General features: G+C 43.6%; 3 protein-coding genes across 4 annotated transcripts in view; 2 read left to right on the top strand and 1 right to left on the bottom strand.

Annotated features, from left to right (window-relative positions):
- plod1a (procollagen-lysine, 2-oxoglutarate 5-dioxygenase 1a) overlaps positions 1-1,223 on the bottom strand; it is a 32,808-nt gene extending 31,585 nt beyond the window's left edge. Inside the window, exon 1 of one of the 2 annotated variants that reach the window (XM_076275835.1) lies at positions 906-1,223. In XM_076275835.1, coding sequence (XP_076131950.1) covers positions 906-1,005 — 100 coding nt within the window. In that variant the 5' untranslated portion in view covers positions 1,006-1,223. The remainder of the gene's footprint in view (positions 1-905) is intronic. The other variant, XM_076275834.1, reaches the window with a different exon arrangement.
- A 1,059-nt stretch (positions 1,224-2,282) lies between these two features.
- Positions 2,283-10,244, top strand: kiaa2013 (KIAA2013 ortholog). Its single transcript, XM_076275662.1, has 4 exons — positions 2,283-4,082; positions 4,647-5,500; positions 9,024-9,075; positions 9,542-10,244. The coding sequence occupies exons 1-3, from the start codon at positions 3,113-3,115 to the stop codon at positions 9,057-9,059; spliced, it is 1,860 nt and encodes a 619-aa protein (XP_076131777.1). The 5' UTR covers positions 2,283-3,112; the 3' UTR covers positions 9,060-9,075; positions 9,542-10,244.
- A 1,942-nt stretch (positions 10,245-12,186) lies between these two features.
- LOC143115316 (atrial natriuretic peptide receptor 1) lies at positions 12,187-21,599 on the top strand. Its single transcript, XM_076277287.1, has 7 exons — positions 12,187-12,648; positions 14,694-14,828; positions 15,929-16,103; positions 17,695-17,793; positions 19,736-19,827; positions 20,957-21,097; positions 21,369-21,599. The coding sequence occupies exons 1-7, from the start codon at positions 12,187-12,189 to the stop codon at positions 21,597-21,599; spliced, it is 1,335 nt and encodes a 444-aa protein (XP_076133402.1).
- The last annotated feature ends 873 nt before the right edge of the window (positions 21,600-22,472 follow it).

Below are 22,472 nucleotides of genomic sequence, written 5' to 3'. Positions count from 1 at the left end.
AAACCATGTGGACACTTCTATAGTCTTACATGTAAAATGATAGGCTGCATTTAACACTGCATAGTACATTCAAACACAGCATTTTCCCCTCAATAATCTTGGCTTAAATTGGAAAGAGGAAGTGCAAATCATCTTTGCGTTTTATTATTAGTATACCATGTTATCGATTGCATGTAATGTTCTTTCACGGGATAACCACCTTGTAGTAAAGGACACCAAGGTAAGCTGTCTGTAAATTATGCCTTTCTCTTGACCATACCGGTACGGTCGCCTGGCTACACTGAGGAGGGGGACATGACTGTTCACTGCATGGCGACAAAGGAAATAACATTTATAGATGTATATTTAATAACACATATTTAAGTGTGATGAATTAATGTAGGGTCGTTTTCTGAAAACTATATATTTTTTTTTAATTTCTCAGGTGGGCTAACTCATGTAGGTTAAAGTAGACCACCAGAACAATATCTCACACCGCAAAATTGCTTCACAAACTTTGTGAAAATTATAACCAATATTCCAAAGCACAACTTTACAGTGCGGGCTAAATGCTCTGAAACGGTGCCTCTAGAAAGTTCTGTTGAATGCATTATTTTGTTAGTAGCCTAACTCTTTGACCGCATCCGACTATCAACGCTACTTGAAAGGCATCACGCCGAATCCAGTCCACGTCAGCGGCTCGGAAAGCTCCAGAAATTAAGAATAGCCCGGTCAACTTTTCCATGGTTCTTCATAATGCTGAAACAATCCCTGAGTAGCCTAGCCTAGAAGTGAAGCTTATCAATAGTATAGGCTACTAATTGATCGTGTTGCAACTAGCCCATGGCGACAGTAGCCTGCACAAATCCATGCACATTGTTTGATTAACAACACTAGCCTAGTCTACAGCAAGATTTTGCACTTACCTTCGGGAACTGAATCCTTTTTCTCGCAACATACTGTCGCAAACAGTAGGCATACTAACAACGAGGTCGTACATAAAAACATAAATACAACGGATTTCATATTGCCTAGTTGTCACTGTCTAGAGCTATGCGGTTTTTGAGTGGAGGGATAATGGCCCTCACAAAACAGAGAAGTTAACAGAGTTGCTTTGAGAAAGACTGCTTAGCCTCGGCTCCTATAGCCCTTTCCCTATCCCCACCCCCCGAGTACTCGTTTGAGGTCTGTGAAAAGTGCAAACAGCTTTACTCGTGATACCATGCCCCTCGTTGTGTCGTGCATGAGAAATGTCACATCCCCAAATTTCACTTTGTAATTATTTATTTTAGCTTAATTGCGAAGTTTCACTCGTTCTTAAACGAGGGACACACCCCGAGTTTGGAGGTGTCCCCTGTGGTAGCCTTTTCCTTGTGTGAAAGCGATCAGCAATAACCTAGCCTATACAATGTCAAACTCTAACAGAGAAAAAAAAACACACACACACGAAAATTGTTTAATATCAACACATCCTGATAGCTTGTTGTAGGAGCACACAGGCATCTGTTTCTCTCATTGAACACATGTGCGCAGCTGGATTCATGACGTAGTGAGCCTACGTGACTGCAGTCACATGCAATCCTGCAGGAATTTTGATGTTTGATTTGGGGAATTTTAGTCGCGTACTACATTTTGCACAAATTGCAACGTTTCAAAACAAATTTCATAAATGCAATTACAAACTGGATATAGCTTAAATATGGTATAGAGACTGAACAAGGCTAGGCCTATAGCCTAAACATAGACTGAACAAGGCTCGCATAGGCATGTGATTTTGGTAAAAGGGGCCGATTGAACAAAACATATAGCCTAGGCTATGTTCTAATCCTGTGACTAAGTGGCCTAAAAAAGTAGCCTAAAACCTAAATTCTACATCTGAAGCAATTTCAATTTAATTTAGATTATAGCAATGTATTCCAGATTTTAAAAAAAAAGCTTATAATAACATTTTGTCGTTGTCAGGCCTGGGACTACTTGTTTAAAAATAGACCTAGGCTTGAACACCTTGTGGAACGAAAATGTATTCTGAATAGATGCCATTTACAATACAAAACAATTGTAGGCCTATAGCCTAAATTATAACCTACTGTAATCACTTTTTAAAACGTTCATAAACTCAAATAAAGCTATATATAGCCTACATACGAAGATAAACTCGAGTTACTTCTGGAAGTGAGGTATAACAATTTCATGTGTGTTGGTTACAGTGTAGCAATGACTGTAACCAGGTCGTAAGGAAGGCAACACGTCGTTGACATTACGACACTTCCGGTTGCTGTTTCACAGTATGCTTTACGGTAATCTAGAAAAAATGCGAAGTGTCAAGGCGCTTTGCTGTAGCAAAACAGTGGTGGATGGAATAGGAGCAGTCAACTAACTTTACTATTTCGGAGTGGACTCAAATGGTCATCAATGGCCAGGCCTCATGTGTGCAGCTGTTTTGCGCATAACACATGAGGGGCGTCGGTGTAACTACAGTAGAAGCTAATTGCTACCCTGTGATGTAAACAGTGTTCAAAACTATCTAACTGGTTTTAGCTTGCTAGATGTTGTTGAACATAGACCTTAACGTTACTTGTTCTGTTGTTGGCTAGCTAGCAGGTCTTTTGACAAATTACAGAATGTGTGTGTGTGCAGTGTAGACAGATACATTATTTATTTGTGTCATGTAAATCAAAAGTTGTTAGATAGATCTGGAGCGATTCATTCGTTCTCGAGACATAGGTAGCATGCTAACTGTCGAAGACAAACGTTACGTTATCTACTAACGAGACACGCGATCAGGAAGTTAGGTATTGCAAATAAGAAAAACGTGCAGGTTTTGAATATGCTGTTTGCTCCAAGCATTTGATCAGTCGCACCATATAAAACTTTCTCGTCGTCACTCCTTGTTTAGTTGAAGTAATAGGTAGCATATGAATTTGATAGCCATAGTCATATATTCGGTCACGTCTTATCAGTTCTTGCGTTGTTGTTTCCGTGAAGGCTTGCGGTAGCTTGAAGCTAGCAGGTTAATTTGCTCGACTGACTCGAAACCCCTGCAGAATTAACGTCAGGGTAAATCGATTTCTATTAGTTGGGATAGATCTCGTTAGGACCAATCATTCAGTATCTAAAGTGGAGGATCAAAACGATGTGGCTCCAACAGAGACTGAAAGGAATGCCCGGCCTGCTGTCAAGCAGCTGGGCACGGCGGGTCCTCATCGGCCTGCTGCTGTTTCTCATCTTCTACTGGTACCTGACCTCGGACGGCGTCCTGAGATTTCTCCACATGTCCCGAGACTCAGGCGGGGTAGCAGGTGCCTGTTTGCAGACAGACATCAACAGGTGGAAGGGGTTTGTTGAGCGTGGGGAGGGTGTGATTCGGAGCCCCGACAGTGAGGATGTGGCCCCATTTGTGGTTGGGAATGGACATTTCCTGGTGGACGTCGAGACCAACAGACTGTGGGTGTCCCCCTCTGCCCAGCCTGGGTCAGCCCCCGTGCACCAGACAGACTTTGCTCCTAATGTCCGGCTGCAGCTGGCGGGTAAGAGACAGGAGGCGCGAGCCCTGATGCTCTGGTTCCGAAAGGGGTCCGTCCTCTCGGTGCGCTGCATCCAGCCAGGCTCGTCACAGTCCTCCTCCTCCTCGTCCCGCGAGTGTGTGACCGTACGCGAGGAGTACATCGCCCACCGGAGCCGGCCCAACGCCTACCTGCACCGCATCCACATCAACAACCCCACCGACAGGGCCCTCACCCTGGAGGTGACCTCCGAGTCACCGGGGTTCCGGAGTGTCCCTGAGGCTCTGGAGGACCGCGAGTTCCAGGTGTTTTCGGGACGCGTCCCCACGGAGAAGAGCAGCGCCGTGGTGATGATGGTGGTGGCCATGAAGAAGCTGGGCAGCCACCTGCAGGTGGGGGCCAAGTCGGACTACACGGAGAACGTGGTGTCGGTGGTGCACACGTCCGAGCCCGTGGAGCCGGCCAAGGCAGATGAGGTGCTGGCCAAGCTGAAGGAAGCGGCCCGCAAGGAAATGCTGGAGACCCTGGAGGCGGTGAGGGTCAGCTTGGACCATCTGGTGGAGGACCACCAGCAGGCCTGGATGGACCTCTTCATATCCGGTAGGGTGCCATGCCGATGACTATGGAGAATGTGTTGTGTTGTGTAATTGTACCCATGTGTACTGTACCCATGAGGGACATAGTAGTAGACATACTACTGTAGTTGGTGTAATATCACACAGTGCATGCAAATGTCCATGCAAATCCAAATCCACGCATATGTGCAGCCTGTGCAGCGTAGAAGACAAAGGAAGGTTCTTTGGTCTATGTTTATGTATATTTATATTTTAAGGGCAAAGGTTGCACCTTTTTATAGTGTGAAGTTGTTTGCAGTATAAAGGTGCAGTAGGATGTTAGATGATAAAATGGATGGATGTTCAAACAGATTATTGGGAATTGGAAAAGTTAAAATGATTTCTGTGAAGACTGAAGGGCAATGTCTTGCACGTCTGAATGTCTTTTTAACATGTTATTTAATCAGAGGAAGGTGATTTAGATAAAAGTTACATTAAAATAAAGGTTACTGTATTTGATTAGGACAAAACACTGCCCCTTGTGGCAAACAGGGGAAGTGTGTAACTGTCAGGGCCTGAATCACCCGATCACATGTCTGTGTCTGTGCAGGGGTGGAGATGAGGAAGATCACGGACGCGCACACACCGTCCAGCCACACGGTCAACACCACGCTCTACTACATCCTGTCCACGTCCACAGCGCCCCTGCTGGACAGGAAGGTGAGTGCAGAGGAGCGAGAGCGCCTGGAGACCAACCTGAACTACGCCGACCACTGCTTCAGCGGCCACGCCACCATGCACGCGGAGAACCTGTGGCCGGGCCGCGTGTCCAGCGTGGCCCAGATCCTGCAGCTGCTGACCCTGTGGAACCTGACGCTGCAGAAGCGCGGCTGCAAGGTGCTGGTGTCGGCCGGCGTGCACGGCATGATCCAGGGCATGGTGCTGAGCTTCGGCGGCCTGCAGTTCACCGAGAATCACCTGCAGTTCCAGGCCGACCCGGAGGTGCTGCACAACAGCTACGCGCTGCGCGGGATCCACTACCACAAGGACCTCATCAACCTGGCCGTGCTGCTGGACGCCGAGGGCAAGCCCTTCCTGCACCTGTCGGTCAAGCCACAGGAGCGGCCAGTCAAGCTGTATGCATGTGAGGCCGGCTGCATGAACGAGCCCGTGGAGCTCACGTCCGAGCTCAAGGGCCACACGTTCCCGGTGCTGGTGACGCAGCCCATCACGGCGCTGCTCTACATCTCCACCGACCTGACGCATCTGCAGGACCTGCGCCACACGCTGCACGTCAAAACCATCATGGCCCACGAGGACCACATGGCCAAGCAGTACCCGGGCCTGCCCTTCCTCTTCTGGTTCAGCGTGGCCTCCCTCATCACACTCTTCCACCTCTTCCTCTTCAAGCTCATCTACAACGAGTACTGTGGCCCCGGGGCCAAGCCCCTCTTCAGGAGTAAGGTATAGACACACCGAGCGAGAGAAGCTCCCTCCCTCGCTTGATTGCTCCGTCGACGTGACTGACAGCCTCTCAACCTTCTGGGCCTCCATCTTTTTTCCTGGGTTCTCTGCATTGATTTGTTCTGGTTTCGTTTTTCTTTCCCTCTGATCTGGTGGTGACTTTCTTTCCTTATTTCTTTCTTTCTTTCTCTAAGTCGGCCGATCCTCTGAAAAGCATCTCCGAACGTTAATTTGGTGTGTGGTTACTTATAATGATCACACTGAATCTCTAATTAGAGAGAACGGTGGAGTGCAGCTCATGTGTGTGTGCCAGGGCCTCAGTTGGGATGCTGTTGCGTTCTCACTGATGTCCAATCCAATGTAAATTGAAAGCACCCCTGTATATGTTGTTCTAGTCGCGCAGCACACTTCTATACCATGTGTGTCTAAATTAAGTACATTATAAAATAGTACTTTTCCCCCTTTAGTATAACTGACAGCGTTGTGTGGGTTGTACTAAAAGAACAAAAGAATTGAAAACTGAAATTTGTTTTTAATATGTGCAAATTTCTGTTGCCTGGTTGGAAGAAAAAGTCAGTTTACCCAGGATGCTTACTGTAGGTCCTTTCATTTTCTCAGTACATGTTCTCTTGAATGTAACTGCTGTTTTGAAACATCACCATGAACGCCCGAGTTCGTTGAAAGGCTTTTCTAGATGGTCTATGTGGTGGTCTTATCTCACCAATCATTAGCGTAAGTATGAGTAAGTAGCTGGCGCTAGCTGTCCATTCAGCGCAAATCAATATTGATTCATTTTTGGGGTTTATTTTCACTGGTGCCTTCAAGCCTCAAGCTTCAAGTCTTCTGATTGTGTGTTTTTTTTTGTTTTTGTTTTGTGAGCTGTGTCTCTGTTTCTTTACCAAATCCAAGAATTTCCTTTCTTTTCTGTCCGTCTCATTTGAGTCCTCTCCTCCCCTCTGTTCTGTGTCCACGGCGGTAGATTGCACCATCTCTACTGTTCAGATATGAGATATTTGATGGGATTAAATCTGGGCAGTTAAGACACCCTAGTGACAGGTGAGAAACTCTGGGTTTAGTTGTATAAATGCAGGTTTGTATTGAGAAGTGTGTTAGTGCAGGGGAGTGTTACAGAGATGGTGGAAACTACTGCTGTGTTTATGTTTTGATTCCAGATGTTGTGTTCTGAGCAATTAAATGTGAATGGAAACAATATATAAAATAAATGCAGCACTGATTGCTGTGCTGTGCTGTGCTTGTGTGTGTGTGTGTGTGTGTGTGTGTGTGTGTGTGTGTGTGTGTGTGTGTGTGTGTGTGTGTGTGTGTGTGTGTGTGTGTGTGTGTGTGTGTGTGTGTGTGTGTGTGTGTGTGTGTGTGTGTGTGTGTGTGTGTGTGTGTGCGTGCGTGCGTGCGTGTGTATGTATGTATGTGTGTGTCTGTGTGAGGGAGAGAAAGAGAAAGTATGTGTGAATGCAGGCTTATGGAAGACATATCTATTTGAAGTGGTTGTTTTTGTTGTTGGGTTTTAAGCCCCAATTCATGGCTTAGACATTTGAGCACAAATGAAAAAATCATTGGCAGTGCTTTAAAAATATTGATTGTTCGTTTGTTTGTTTGTTTGTTTGTTTGTTTGTTTGTTTGGATTCATGGTGTTTTATATTGACTCACTCTGATTAAATTAATGAGTTGATTACAGCTGGACTACTCTTCTCTTTGGGTGATGTGGGTGCTGTCTTTCGGGTGCTCAAATGGTTGGGGTGGAATATGTATGTCCAATGTTGCCAAGGAAACAGAAAGTTAACACTAAACCTGCATTACCCAATACTTAATCCAATACAGCGGACTTACATTGCTTGAAGAAACCTTTGACCAAAACAACATCCCAATAAAATGTAACAGGAAACCTGACAAAAACATGGCCAAAATCATGTGTGATAAAAACGTATAATGCCAACACTGGATGTATGCAGGCCAAGGCCTACTAGGCACATCATGGAGAATAAAACCTAATCATACTTCACACATGGAAATTACTTGTGCTACCATGATGCCTCTAATTACATCTTATTGCGCTCATCAGTGTTCTGCCTCCGGACCAGTAATGCGTGTCTTTTTTGTTGACTAGATAGAACCGAAACTCGTGCTGGAAACAGTTCTCATGGGGCGACGTGCGACTTAGGCAGTACTTGCCATACGTTTAGTCTGGAAACAACCTGGTCCAAAACAAATGCTAACAAGGCTACAGTACTTTATCTCCTATCCTCCCCTTCAAGAGGTGTTTGAATTGGTCTAGAAAGTCCATAAGCTGTTAATGCTGTAATATTGACCATATTATTCACCATGTTAACAGTGATAACCTGCCAGGGGGGAATAATCTGGGGTGCGTTTCCCAAAAGCATAGCAACTTTGTTGGTTGCAATGCAATTTCCCATTGCCAACCAACTAAGTTGCTAACAGGTTAGCAACTATGATTTTGGGAAATACACCCCAGACTACCACTACAACATACAGCCATCATTATCTTACAATAAGTGTGTGATTCATCATGATTTGGACGTAGAAGGTGTTAAGTGGTATTGGAGTAACATCTTTTTGCAGTGAAATTGGATACTTATCTTTTCTGATTTGGTGAAGGGCAAATCTTCTTAGGCCACTGGGGTCTGTGCTATCTTTCACCATGGCCATGCATAGACATCATGGCAGTTTTACAACCAGTTCACTACCATTCAAAAGTTTGGAGTAGTTAGAAATGTCCTTGTTTTCATCATTAATGTTGTAAATGACTGTTGTAGAAAGAAATAGGTTAGCTGATCTTAAATGCAATATCTACATTGCCCATTATCAGCAACCATTCATCCAATATTCCAAAGGCACATTCTGTTTACTACTCTGATATCATTTTAAAAGGCTAACTGAGAAAACATTGGAGAACCTTTTTCGCAATTATGTCAGCACAATGTAATCTGAAAACTGCTGCCCTGATAAAAAACAAAAAAACAATGCAACTGATCTCAGCTGTTATTCTGTCTTTAATGGAGTGGAAAGGAAATTTCTACGTGACCCCAAACTTTTGATGGGTAGTGTAGATCTGGGCATTTTATAGATCTGTTCTTGCGGGGGAGTGCAGGGCACTAAATTATTCTAAATGAGGCCTTCTGGGATTATTTTCCACTGGAGGCCTTAACAGAAAAATCAGAATCAGTAAACCATTACTCTTCTAAAGTTTGTACTGTGCTATGATGTACTGTACGTGTCTACAGACCTCTTTTCAGTCCACACTCTACACATTTCAGTTAGTAGATTGCATGGTATAGGCTAATCAATATCACAATAACAACAGTCAATCATTATCATAAAGTTAGAATGAATGCAGTGATTGAATTTGAGCAGGACTATACAGTATTTGGAACTGTGTTTGTACCTGCTTTCCCCAGTGTTTTTCCAATGGGATGAAAATTCCAGAAGATCTCTTTGGAATCAGAATTGGCTACATGTTGTTTCTAACCCTCCTGTTCAATCATTCCAGGTGGTTAAGATAACAGCACAAGATACAGACCCGTGAGAGGCATCAAAAACAGGTGGTGATCATGTGGACATTCCATGTGTATTTACTTTTCATTAGCAGTTTCTTTTTGAAGGTCTGACGATTATCCAAAGGGAAATGGAACACTATTGTCCCAAGGCTCATTGCAATGAATGCAATTCAGAATGCATGATGTAACAAGTTATTTTCCCTGCAATATGTATGGAAGCTGTTTTCAAAATGTGAAAACATGCCTGAAATCAGGCTAGATAGAATGCTAAGGTATATTATTGGTAACATATAGGCCGACAGTATGTTCTCTCATCAGAATGGCATTATTGCTACCAAATGCACTTTTTCATCCTTGTTAAGGCAATATGTGTGTGTGTGTGTGTGTGTGTGTGTGTGTGTGTGTGTGTGTGTGTGTGTGTGTGTGTGTGTGTGTGTGTGTGTGTGTGTGTGTGTGTGTGTTTACACATGCATTTGCTTTCATAGTCTCACTATATGGTTTGTACCAACAGGATGGATTTATTTCATGAACCGTCTATGCTACCAGTAGAGGGCACTGTTGTTCGCATTTGGTCCCGCGTCCCTCCCAGAAGTAATGAAGATGGGTGTCCCAATAACCAGAAATGAAGTAGGCCTAGTCTTAAAGAAGGCCAAATTAACATTGCCCTCATCTCTCTCTCTCTTTTTTTTTACAACTAAGATCTATCGAAAGTTCACCGACTTCAATGCAGTTGGGTTACTTCTCATGAGTTTAATGACTTTATAAAGCATATTTGTGTGGTTTGATGAGGCAGGCAGTTTCTGCTAGAGCACGAATAGCCTAATTGTGTTTATGAATGGCCTTCTACTGTACATTTCGAACACCTGAATTGCAAATAATATTGAAATAGGCCTACATTTGCCTAAGTAATAAAATCGAATTATATTAGTCCTACAGTGTGAATAAAGATAGTAATAAATTGCTCCAATATGACTCATATCCGAAAGTAGCTCAGTAGCCTATATAGGCTATAGCCTAATATTGAAAATATGGAGTTGTCGTCATGATTCACTCCTTCGACTTGTTCAGGCTTTTGTTTGTTTGTTTGATTAGCCTATCTGAAAATCTGATCTGTTCATAAAAAAAACAAAATTAAAACAAATATCCATTATTTAGGCTATCCAATGTCTCTATTTTCAGCAGGTTTTGCCAAATAAAGCAATTTTGTTACGCTATTTGTTATGTCTAGTGGCCTGTATTTTTCTCTTTGCAATTAAGTCTTTCCTTGATGTTAATCAAATGTGTAAAACATAACCTTATTTACGGTAGAATAGGCTACTTCACACAGAGAGATCAAACGGTGACCTCACTCACTGACAATCATGCATTTGACCAAGTGCATTCAATTCTATGGCAAGACACCTGCTCTAGCCTATGCATTTCCTGTCCAGGTTTGACTAAGAGGATATTAACCTATAAATGTCATAGGCCTATAAGCCGATGATTAAAACGTCTTACAGGAACATTCGATCCCAGATGAACGAAGGGTAAATATGTAAAACGTGAGTGTGCAAATCGGTGCGAGTAACTTTAACGACAGAAATTACGCTGCTTTACTTTGCTTTAAAATTGCCAATCCTATTTTGGGAAAAGGATGGATTGCTCATTTTCAGTTTGCCTGTTTGCCATTTTCAGGGATTTCTATAAATGTGTATGTATTTCAACTGTAAGATGTGAATGTTAGGCCTAAAGGAGCGCATGTGCCGTTCTTTTTACTCAGCATCCTCGTGCTGTTACATTCTCACTTCATTGTTAAAACCTGCGTCACCACATGGTATTGAACCTGTCAAGTAGAGGAGGTGTCTTGAGCAGACCCAACTGCAACTGTTTGTGGCGAGATAAGGTATTCAGTCTCAGCAGCGGATCAGACGCATACGAACTGAACTCACGGTTTTGCTCCCACCGGCTGTCGACAGACTGGGATACTTCCATGTCAACATTGGAACACATGAAAAGCGACTGTTTCGCATCTGGGACTTTGTCTTCCGCCTCTCTCAAAGGGACCATCACTAAAATTAAAAGCAGACAACCCAAGAAAAGGAAGTTTACACCCAACACATCAGAGGACCTAGATACTGAATGTGATATTTGCAGGTAGGCTAAATATTTCTTAATATTTATTCCCCCTGAAGTGGGGAATATATTGGTTTATTCATACTCGTTGTATAGCCCTATAGCCATATGTTTTAGAAAAGGATACCATTGGTTGGTATTCTAAGGATAAGATAAAATAATTTGCAAGTACAGGGTACTGACCAATTTAGTTTTAAAAGGCTATTTTTCAATGATTGACTACTGGCTTTTATGTAATTATGTTGGATTAGGCTAGCCTATAATATTAAGTTAACTTAGATATGCTACCGAAGGCCCAATAAATGATGCACTTCAGCGGTGTGGTTGATGTAATAAATTATTTAATTGATCGAAGTCTAGAACATGTAATAAAAAATAAGTATAATTTAGACTTTATCTCCTCTTCTTAGAATATCCGCTCCCTCTGGCTTGAGTGGCCGCAACCGCACTGTGCGCCGGATCTTCACTGCGTGCGCCCTGTCCTTTCTTGCGCTGTTTGGTGCAGTGGCCATGGACATCAACGCGCGCACAGCGGTGTGGCGTGCCACTGAAACTACATTGGGCGAGCTGACTTCCTGCCGGACTAACGCCACTCTCAGGCTCGTGATGGACCTTCAGAACATGAGAAATGCGTGTGTGTTACAGAACGTTTGTGCCAGCCCTTGGGATATTTTAACAAGTGAGATGACTCAGATGTGTGTACAGGTAAACACTTCTGGCCTAATATCTAGCTGCAGCACAGAGTTAGATGTGTATTGTGCCCAGCTAGAAAGGATTCATTCACAATTCATCAACACAACAGATACTGAAAAGGATGTTAGAACATCTAGCTTCACACTGTCAATAACCTTGTTGTTGGATTATTGGGGCAATACGGAATATGACATCAGACTCCTGAAACTGACTCCAGACTGGGTAGAAGTTTTATCACTGAGGCTCCTTGTGACCTTTTATGAGCTGACCCACCAGTTACTTGATGTCCAGCAGATCGATGACCGGCTTGGGTTTCAGCACAAGTGGTGGTCCACTCTCAACAGCCTCGCCATGGCCAAACTCATGTCCGAGAGCCTGGCTGGGTGCTGGGCTAAGAGCATGGACGTGGAGCCTGACTCCCTCTTCCTTCTTGAAGCCTCCGGTAACCTGCTGTCCGGTAACAGCTCGGAGGGTGCCCTCGTAGGGGTGCTGGGTGCCTTGCGGGACACGCAGGAGTGCTTGGTGTGGACGGCAGGGGCGTCACTGAAGCTCCGGTCCCGGGAACTGCTGTCCAGCCTCAGCCTGAAGCTGTGCCTGCTGAGCCTGGCCTGCCTCATCTACCCGGCCGTGCTCTTCTCCTTCAAGCAGATGACCGAGTGGATCCAGAACTACGCGTGCAGCCTCCGCGAGCGCACAGAGGACCTGAAGAGGGAGCGGAGGCTGGCTGAGGACCTGCTCCACCAGATGCTGCCCAAGTCAGTGGCCAAGCAGCTCAGGCAGCAGAAGCACGTAGAAGCGGAGAGCTACGAGCAGGTGAGTCACACCAGGGCAGGTGAGTCACACCAGGGCAGGGGGTCACACCAGGGCAGGTGAGTCACACCAGGGCAGGGGTTCACACCAGGGCAGGGGGTCACAGAGCCACAGGTCCCTCAAAATACACTGTGGTCTGCTTTGGTTCAACATTTGAGCAGGAGGGGGGATTTTTAGAGCAAATGAGTCTCCTACCCACTGAAATTCACGTTTTGAAAACGTAGATCCACAGCAGCGGACTCCCCAAAATGTCTTTCAGAAACACAGTGAGCCCCTTGTTAGGGTACGTTTTTCTCAGTGTAGATCCAGAACAACAGGCTCCTGTAAAGCAACTGAACTTTAGGTGAAAAGTTTTAAAATGTAGATACAGATCAAACTCTTCCAAATCCACTGAAAACCAGTTATATTGTTACTTGTAAAAATGGAGATCCAGAGTTCCAAAACCAAAACCAATTTGAACCAAAACACTGGTTAGGTTCAAAGTCTAAAAATGTGGGTCTAGAACACAAGGGTCCTCAAACTAGCCTGGCTGAACCTAGACTAACTGCAAATCTGAATTTGCTCTGCAGGTCACTCTCCAAAGGAGCCCATTGACGTCCGTTTCCTAATCACCAAAAACCCAAGAACATGTATTTTTTTTTGGAATTTAATAAACAACTGCGTTTGATTTCTTCGTTTACAAGATAGCTGTGTCTGCTGCACTTATTGGTAAGAGTTTAATGCACCAATTTAACTTTAATTTCACTGTAGGTGATTGTGCTCCTATATGATGTAAAATGGGAGGTTCAGAAACAGGCATCAATGGGATCCTCTCCAGACAGACCTGCAAAGCAAATTCACTGAGGTTTATTTTGGCAGGGTAAAGGTTTTTAAACATGTACATCCACAACAACTGCTCCTCAGTTAGGGTCATTTTGATATGTTAAAAGGAAAGCACTGGAAATCATTGCAACAACTATTCTTAAAATATATATACAGTATATATACAGCTCTGGAAAAAATTAAGAGACCACTGCACATTTTTCTGATGTTATCCTACGGTTGCTGAGGGATAACATCAGCATATTTATTTCCAGAGCTGTATATACAGTACACCCAGTTTCTCGAAGAATAAAATCCAAAACGACCTTGGATGGTGACCTCTAAGGTAAAAGACTGAAAAAGAATGGTGAAATGTTTTACGTCTAGGATTTAGGCTGTGCGGTTGAAATGCAGAATCTGTGGCCTGCTGGGAGAGAAGCTGTGCACAGATGCATCACATGCTTGAGCTGTGTTTGTTCTTATTGTTGGGAGTAATTGCCTGCAATTATGGTTTTAAATATTCATTAGAAGATAAAAACAGAATATGGGGAGAAAATTGCTTGCATCTAATTTGAGAGCATTGAACAGCTGCGACCTAGGTAACAAGACTCAACAGAAAAACAGATTAATAAGAAATGACAACTTCAACGAAAAAATACACAAATCATGAGAAAGAGAAGAGTTTCCCAGTCCTAGCATGTACAATTTATTTACCTCTTCATACGGAAGGTTTGTTTACTTAACCAAAAGGTTATTGTGTGCACATCCCACCTTCTGGCAGGTGCAGGAGAAAAAAAAACGTACTCAAATGAAAAAATATATAATGTCTGCAACACTGCTTTTGACTCCCATATATTTAATGCACAAAAGGCAACATTTCGACCCTGCTGGGGAACAAGCATTTTGCCTGAAGAATACCCAGATGGGTCGAAACGTTGCCCTTTGTGCATTAAATATATGGGAGTCAAAAGCAGTGTTGCGGACATTATATATATATTTTTAATTTGTTTACTTAACCACAAATGTGATTGCATTAATATATATGCAATATTTTGAATGAATTAAGTTGTGGTTTCATCATCATCATCATCATCATCAGTGTTATAATCATCTTCTTCTTCATCGTAATCATCAGCAGTGATGATGTTGATGATGATTAAGATGATAAAACAATTAAAAACACTGTCCTACATGTAACTGCTTACAGCTTTTGAATGTGTGCCACCATTGCACTTGCGTGCGTCTAGGTCACCATCTTCTTCTCTGACATCGTGGGCTTCACGACCATATCCGCATCCTGCAGCCCACTGCAGGTGGTCGAGATGCTGAACAACCTCTACATGTGCTTTGACACACGCATCGACTCCTATGACGTCTACAAGGTAAACAGACTCCTGTGACGTCTACAAGGTAAACAGACTCCTGTGACGTCTACAAGGTAAACTCAGACTCCTGTGACGTCTACAAGGTAAACAGACTCCTGTGACGTCTACAAGGTAAACTCAGACTCCTGTGACGTCTACAAGGTAAACAGACTCCTGTGACGTCTACAAGGTAAACTCAGACTCCTGTGATGTCTACAAGGTAAACTCAGACTCCTGTGATGTCTACAAGGTAAACTTAGACTCCTCTGTGACGTCTACTCTACAAGGTAAACTCAGACTCCTGTGACGTCTACAAGGTAAACTCAGACTCTTGTGACGTCTACAAGGTAAACTCAGACTCCTGTGACGTCTACAAGGTAAACTCAGACTCCTGTGACGTCTACAAGGTAAACAGACTCCTGTGACGTCTACAAGGTAAACTCAGACTCCTGTGACGTCTACAAGGTAAACAGACTCCTGTGACGTCTACAAGGTAAACTCAGACTCCTGTGATGTCTACAAGGTAAACTCAGACTCCTGTGATGTCTACAAGGTAAACTTAGACTCCTCTGTGACGTCTACTCTACAAGGTAAACTCAGACTCTTGTGACGTCTACAAGGTAAACTCAGACTCCTCTGTGACGTCTACAAGGAAAACTCAGACTCCTGTGACGTCTACAAGGTAAACTCAGACTCTTGTGATGTCTACAAGGTAAACTCAGACTCCTCTGTGATGTCTACTGTACAAGGTAAACTCAGACTCCTGTGACGTCTACAAGGTAAACTCAGACTGCAGGAGTACTGTATGTGTGACTGATTTGCAAGTGGAGAGAGAATAGATTTGTTTGTAAATGTTTAGTTTTTTCAACCAAATGATTTAAGAAGACAAAATATGGTTGGCAAATTCTGTAATGAACAGTAAAACTCATTAGTCGTTTGTGGGACACTTTGATCATTTATATATTTGTTTTAAGGAAAAGGAAAGATTTCTGAATGAAATGAAAGCCTACAGCAGCGATTTCTTTTGGCGGATAGTTTTTTCACATTGTAAGTGGTCAGAATGGAATGTTCCCCTCTATCTCATTGACTGATGACCGATGTGGACGGACCGTGCCCAGGTGGAGACAATCGGAGATGCGTATATGGTGGTGAGCGGTCTGCCAGAGAGGAACGGCGATAAGCACGCAGACGAGATTGCCAAGATGTCCCTGGACCTGGTGGCGGCCGTGAGACAAGTGGCCATCCCGCACATGCCCAACCAGCGGCTCCAGCTCCGAGCCGGCATACACACAGGTAGGTCTCGCTCTCTTGCTTGTGTGTTTGACTATTAGGATGTTTGAGTGTGTGTGTGTCAGGGTTGTGCACAATTCGAATTGCAATTCTGCTTCCTGTTTGCTACCTCAATTGAAATGCAAGAGAAAATCAAGAATTGAATTGGAATTTAAGAGCCAGTTTCAATTCAATTCTGGAATTTTGCACAAGCCTGGTGTCTGTGTGTGTGTGTGTGTGTGTGTGTGAGAGCGATAGGACCAACTTTTCTAATTGCTGTTTTATAATGCTTTGTAATGTTCTAATATTGGTGTAACTGTCTGGTATAATACTCAATGTATTACAGTATAGTTATTAATAGCAGAATATTTTTTCTGGTATTAAGAATAATTTTGTGTATGTATGGAACACAAGGAGATTATTTTATAATGGACTAATGGCTTTCCCTGAAGTGTTCAGAGTCTAGCTGTAGAGCAGGGCTCTCCAACCTATTTTCCTCCGAGAGCTACTTTGACAAAATGGCATCATGCCATGTATTCACATAGCTGCTCTCCACCCAAAACCGCTGAGAAAGATGTTTCCCAAGTGACTGGTTTATCAGATGTATGAACATCTTCCTCCTTCCTTTTGGAGAGCTACTTAGAAACAGGTGGGGAGCTAGAAACAGGTGGGGAGCTACTAGAAACAGGTGGGGAGCTACCTGTTGGAGACCCCTGTTGTAGAGCCTCTAGACTCACTGGTCACTAGCTGTTTGATGAGAGTGAAGCTGCACTGTGTCTGCATCTGTTGCTGCAAGACTGCCCCCTAGTGATCATTTGGACTATCACACCCAGATGTGCAAAATTACAGGGGATATGCTTCCATGTGGAGTCCTGCTTCTCCTCTGAAGAAATAAGCTAATCAGCAGCGGTCTTAAAAAAGGAAAAAGGTTTTTTGGAATTCAAGAATTTCAAAATATGAGACAGTTACTGTGAGAACATTCCCAGAGACTTTCTGATTGGTTGCTCGTTTCAGTCTTAAAGGAACCATATGTAAGATTGTGGCCAAAACTGGTACTGCAATCACTTTCAAAATACTGAAGAGCGGTGTATCCCCTCCCCCTCCCCCCTGACTCGAGGTTGCCAACCCTGATGCCGAAACACTACTGACTTTGTGATTAGTAGATAGGTGGAGGGTGGCGCATCAGGCCAAAACACAACATGACATGACAAAACACAACATCAACATCAGTTGAGGGCTGCAACTTCACTTTTTAAATGACAATATCCTGGCCGGACTACTGTTATCAGTGATATAAGTATTTGAAATGAACATGATTTCTTAATGTCTAGTGACATATCAGGGCCATTTTATGATTAATTGAAATATTTTTCTTACATACGGTTCCTTTTAGGCCGTGCGTGGCTGGAATTGTGGGCTATAAGATACCTCGCTACTGTCTGATTGGTTGTTTCTGTGTTAGGGTCGTGCGTGGCTGGAATTGTTGGCTATAAGATGCCTCGCTACTGTCTGTTTTGATTGGTTGCTGGTTTCAGTCTTAAGGCTGTGCGTGGCTGGAATTGTGGGCTATAAGATACCTCGCTACTGTCTGATTGGTTGCTGGTTTCTGTCTTAGGGCCATGCGTGGCTGGAATTGTTGGCTACAAGATGCCTCGCTACTGTCTTTTTGGAGATACTGTCAACACCGCTTCCAGAATGGAGTCCACAAGCCTGCGTAAGTAACTGCATAATATTCAAAATGCACACACAAACACACACACACACACATACACACACACACACACACACACACACACACACACACACAGAAAAAGGATTTTTTTCATGTATCCACATGAACAATGGCTAAGACTTCATGAATATTTCCAGTTACTACATCACCATAGAAACATACAAACTAACACACCTGCTCCCTAGCCCCAACCCCAAACCTGCACTTTCTTACCGATCTATTCCTGTTAGACTAAACCAAAATAAAGCAAACAAAACTGTTGACAGAATTTTTTTTTTTTTATATGGTCATGCTCATATACTGAATCATACTAATGTTATTCCATTGTTATGTCAGCTCAATTACAACCATATGAATGAAACAAAAAAGTCATTAAATGTTTGAAAATGAAATGTTACTACAGTTTTTGCCCATTGCTTGAACACTTTTTGCAAAACTCGGCTCATTGTGTCAAAACTTTACACACAAGCACACAAGACACAACACTGGGAAATAAACCATTCACATCTATGTCGAATTGAAACACTGCTATCAAAACCTAACAATCCTTTGTCAAAATGTCACTCTGATGACAAAATGATACACACTTGCATCATATGAATACACTTTCAGATTAGCAGCAACACACTAGTGTACTTCATTTAAAACACTGCAGTCTTTCATTTTCACTGCTTTTATTCAGTTTATCAGTTAGCATTCTGTGAAGCTCAATGTAACACTTACAGGTTTTGTTATGTTTTTTTTTTCAACAAAGGTTTTGACAAAAAACTAAAATGAAAGTACTGAAAGGTTACAAATTACATCAATTCATTACTGTACATCACAGTACTATACTTTACAGTACAGTACAGTAAATGCAGTAACGCAAAAATAAAACAAAAACTACTTTAAAACAGGCTTAAATGTGGTAGATTCTGCCCAGCTTCCTTCATTGTCAGGCCATAATTTATCACATGATCCATCAAAGTTTTTCTAATATTATCTGAAATATTGTTCCGTGCAAAGCCTCTTCCACCACCTCCTACTCCTCTCTCTCTTCCTCTTCCTCTTCCTCTACCTCTTGCTCTCCCTGCCTCCATGCTTGCAATGTTCTCAAAATGGCTCAACTGAGGCCTATTTGTGGCTTGCTGATTGGTGTTTAGTTTTGTAAGTAAGTATTTTCACATGTGTGTCTAAGTGTTTTCAATCACCCAATGTGTTTTGTAATTTGAATAGATGTGTTGTCCCAATGGTACCCATGAGATTTCATTTATGAATGAAGTGTCTTATGTATGAAATAGTGTGTAGTGTGCAAGAGCAAGTTGCAGAAAGGTGCAAGTGTGTTGCAGAATTGCAACTAAAGTGCAAAGCAGCGCTTTTGTTTAAGGTATGGTTACACTGTGTTTAAGGTGTGGTTACACTGTGTTTAAGGTATGGATACACTGTGTTTAAGGTATGGTTACACTGTGTTTAAGGTATGGATACACTGTGTTTAAGGTGTGGTTACACTGTGTTTAAGGTATGGTTACACTGTGTTCAGGGTATAGTAACAAAAGCTTCAAGTTTTGTTACTTGGTCTAAGGATGTGTCTATAGTGTTCAAGCAATGGGCAAAAACTGTAACTGAAATGTAAACAACCTTGTGATTGTACAAATTAATTGAAACAAGTGTGTCACAAGTGCCTCTTCTCCACGAGGAGATATTGCCCACGGCTATTGTTTCCTCTTACAAATTTCTTTTGTGTTCAGGAGAAATTGACCCTGCCAACTTCTGTACGTTTTGTTTGAAGTAATTTGCACAGGGGTGTAAAACATTCAGAGAGTGTGTTTTTTGAGATGAAGAGTGCACTCTCAGGCCACTCAGGGGTTTTCTTATAGTGTGTGTTATAACACACTGGTGTCACTAGTGACGTTTGTTCGTTGTGTTGGTTGTGCTGATGTTCCAGCCCAGAAGGTCCATGCCAGCTCAGCTACCTATTTGGCCCTGATGAAGGACAACGCCTACGAACTACAGCTCAGGGGAGAGATCGAAGTCAAGGTGGGTGTCTGACAGGTGATTTGTGTGTGTGTGTGTGTGTGTGCGTATGTGTGTGTGTGTGTGTGCGTGTGCGTGTGCGTGTGCGTGTGTGTGTGTGTGTGTGTGTGTGTGTGTATGTGTGTGTGTGGGTGTGTGTGTGTATGTGTGGGTGTATGTGTGTGTGTGTGGGTGTGTGTGTAGGTGTGTGTGTGTGTGTGTGTGTGTGTGTGTGTGTGTGCATGTGCGTGTGCGTGCATGTGTGTGAGTGTGTGTGTGTGTGTGTCTGTGTATGTGTTTGTGAGTGTGTGTGTAGGTGTGTTGGCAGGTCTGCCCTAAAAACCATGACATGTAGCCAGCCTTTTTCATCTTAATTTGTCTGACTTGGAATTGGGGACTCTGGACTTGGGCCACACCACATACAGTTACAATTCTAATCTTGTTCATGGAGAGAAAAAAAAACATTGAGAATGTGAACACAGTGAGAACGTAAACCAGTTTCACAACCTCGGAGTCATTTGAAGTGGTGAGTAATTAGCAGTCCACTCAACCAGCATGCCAAAGGACTAGCAGACTAACAGTGTTAGCACTTCTGTTGGCTCTCCACCAGCTTGGCGTGTGACTATGAGAGCTATTCAACTGCTTTTCATTTACCCAGTTAATTAAGAGGAGATGAGGGATTGTTTCATTTTAGCGCTATTAAGACCGCATAGTTCACTAGACCTCCAGTGTCCTCTGAGAGAGGGGGACACAAGGAGGGAGAAGTAGAATTAACATAAGACCACTCCACAGGTGGTCTTACGTGGTCCAATTTTTCAAAAAGTCTACAATAACTGTCCATTTGTGGTTCTGTGGTGTAAATTTCTGTGAAGAAACAGTATGTTATGTAAATGGCGGGTGGTGTGAAATAATGGATGTGTTCTTTGCACAGTCATTATTTGTCCATTTTTCGACTATATAATTATACCAACTACTTAACCTTAATGACAGTGAGATCTTTTAACATTCTCTAGTCTTGAGTACTTAGCTAGTCATTTTCCTCTCGAGCACCATGGAGCTGGTACTTTGTCAGCAAATTCCACAGCAGCCTAGTGTGGAATGTGGAGTGTTGTGGGCGGGCGTGTGTGGTCACGTGAGCAGTGCGTTCCCGCAGGGCAAGGGCAAGATGAACACCTACTGGCTGGTGGGCCACAAGAACTTCAGTGTGCAGAACGACAGCCTGGTGTGCCACTGGAACCCCAACCTGGCCCGCAAGAAGAGAACTCCTGTGGGGAGCAGCGCCTCCATGGCCAACGTGAGTAGGACTGCACACACGCCACCAGGGTTGGAGTCTATCGCTGCAGGGCCATCATGTTAGATCCCTCTGTAGCTGGCTGATGGGGGATGCTACAGTGTCATCCAGCTGTCTGTGTACAGCAAGTTAAGCGTCAGTTTTGTTTTGGAATGTTGTTAGATATGATTAACACTCAATATCTCAATTATTCTTACTCTTTCTCTACTTCTCTCTCTTCACTATCCCTCGCTCTCTCAACTCATTTCTTTCTTTCTTTCTTTCTTTCTTGCAGTCCAGCCTGACCATCCAGAGCGTGAGTGAGAACATGACGCCCATCTCTCAGCACCCGTCCCAGCCGGGGTCCGAGGCCACGCTGTGTGTGTCGGTGCAGGTGGAGAACTGTGCTGGCAGCTTCGGCACGCTGGGCTCCATGGTGGGGGGCCTGCAGGAGAGCCCCAGGCACAGCGACTCCTCGCCGGGCCACAGAGCGGACCTGCTCCCGGGAGCAGTGCAGCCCTCATGAGGAGGAAGGGGCCGATGAAGGGAGCAGGGAGGTTTGTGTTTGTGTGTGGACATGCATAGATATTAGAAAGCTAGATACCGCATTGTCCGTCGAGTTCTATAAGGTGGCATTCGTGAGCACGGCAGCCATATTGGGCCAGCCGTGGCCTACTGGTTAGCACTTCGGACCTGTAACTGGAGGGTTGCCGGTTTGAACCCTGACCAGTAGGCACGGGTGAAGTGCCCTTGAGCACCTAACCCCTCACTGCTCCCCGAGCGCCGCTGTTGTTGCAGGCAGCTCACTGCGCCGGGATTAGTGTGTGCTTCACCTCAATGTGTGCTGTGTGTGTTTCATTAATTCACGGATGGGAGACCAAATTTCTCTCATGGGATCAAAAGAGTATAAATACTTATACTTATACTTATATATATATATATATATTGCTGGGGGCAACCACCTAAAGGGGCTATCACATTGTACACGGTATGTGCTGCGCTGCGCTCGGCGCTAGGTTGCTCCTGGTTGAGGTAACGTCCAGTGTTGCCAACTCCCGCGAGACAAATTAGCAACTCTCACCTCAAAAAGAAGCCCAAAAGAAGCCCAATGCCGCTTTAACCTGTCACAGCCTTAACAGCGCCTATTTGTATAATGAGTGAAACAATTACTTTCCAAAGCCAAAACTATCATTTATTTAACTTTGTATTAAAACATTTGCCCCCCAAAAATTAGGCTAAATTAAACTCATTGCAAATTAAACTCATTGCAAACAACATAGGCTACACATTCGCACACGTGTGTGTGAGAGAGAGGTGTGTATTCCTTCCTGTGTGGTTTATTACGAATATGAATCAAACCGTAACAATAAAAAAAAAAAATCAACAATAAAAAAGTGGA

The sequence above is a fragment of the Alosa pseudoharengus genome, unplaced genomic scaffold, assembly GCF_046254945.1.
Source record: "Alosa pseudoharengus isolate Yale_2024_CS ecotype anadromous, Long Island Sound unplaced genomic scaffold, YU_APseudo_1.1 YU_APseudo_1.1_scf_9, whole genome shotgun sequence".
Classification (NCBI taxonomy): Eukaryota; Metazoa; Chordata; class Actinopteri; order Clupeiformes; family Clupeidae; genus Alosa; species Alosa pseudoharengus.
Note: the sequence above shows the minus strand (reverse complement) of the source record. Positions and strands in the feature narration are given on the sequence as shown.

Coding starts and splice junctions, on each gene's coding strand:
- kiaa2013 (XM_076275662.1), top strand. CDS start 3,113: ATGTGGCTCCAACAGAGACTGAAAGGAATGCCCGGCCTGCTGTCAAGC. Junction 4,083..4,646: donor GATGGACCTCTTCATATCCG/GTAGGGTGCCAT, acceptor GTGTCTGTGCAG/GGGTGGAGATGAGGAAGATC. Junction 5,501..9,023: donor AGCCCCTCTTCAGGAGTAAG/GTATAGACACAC, acceptor CAATCATTCCAG/GTGGTTAAGATAACAGCACA.
- LOC143115316 (XM_076277287.1), top strand. CDS start 12,187: ATGGCCAAACTCATGTCCGAGAGCCTGGCTGGGTGCTGGGCTAAGAGC. Junction 14,829..15,928: donor ACTCCTATGACGTCTACAAG/GTAAACAGACTC, acceptor GACCGTGCCCAG/GTGGAGACAATCGGAGATGC. Junction 16,104..17,694: donor CCGAGCCGGCATACACACAG/GTAGGTCTCGCT, acceptor TTTCTGTCTTAG/GGCCATGCGTGGCTGGAATT.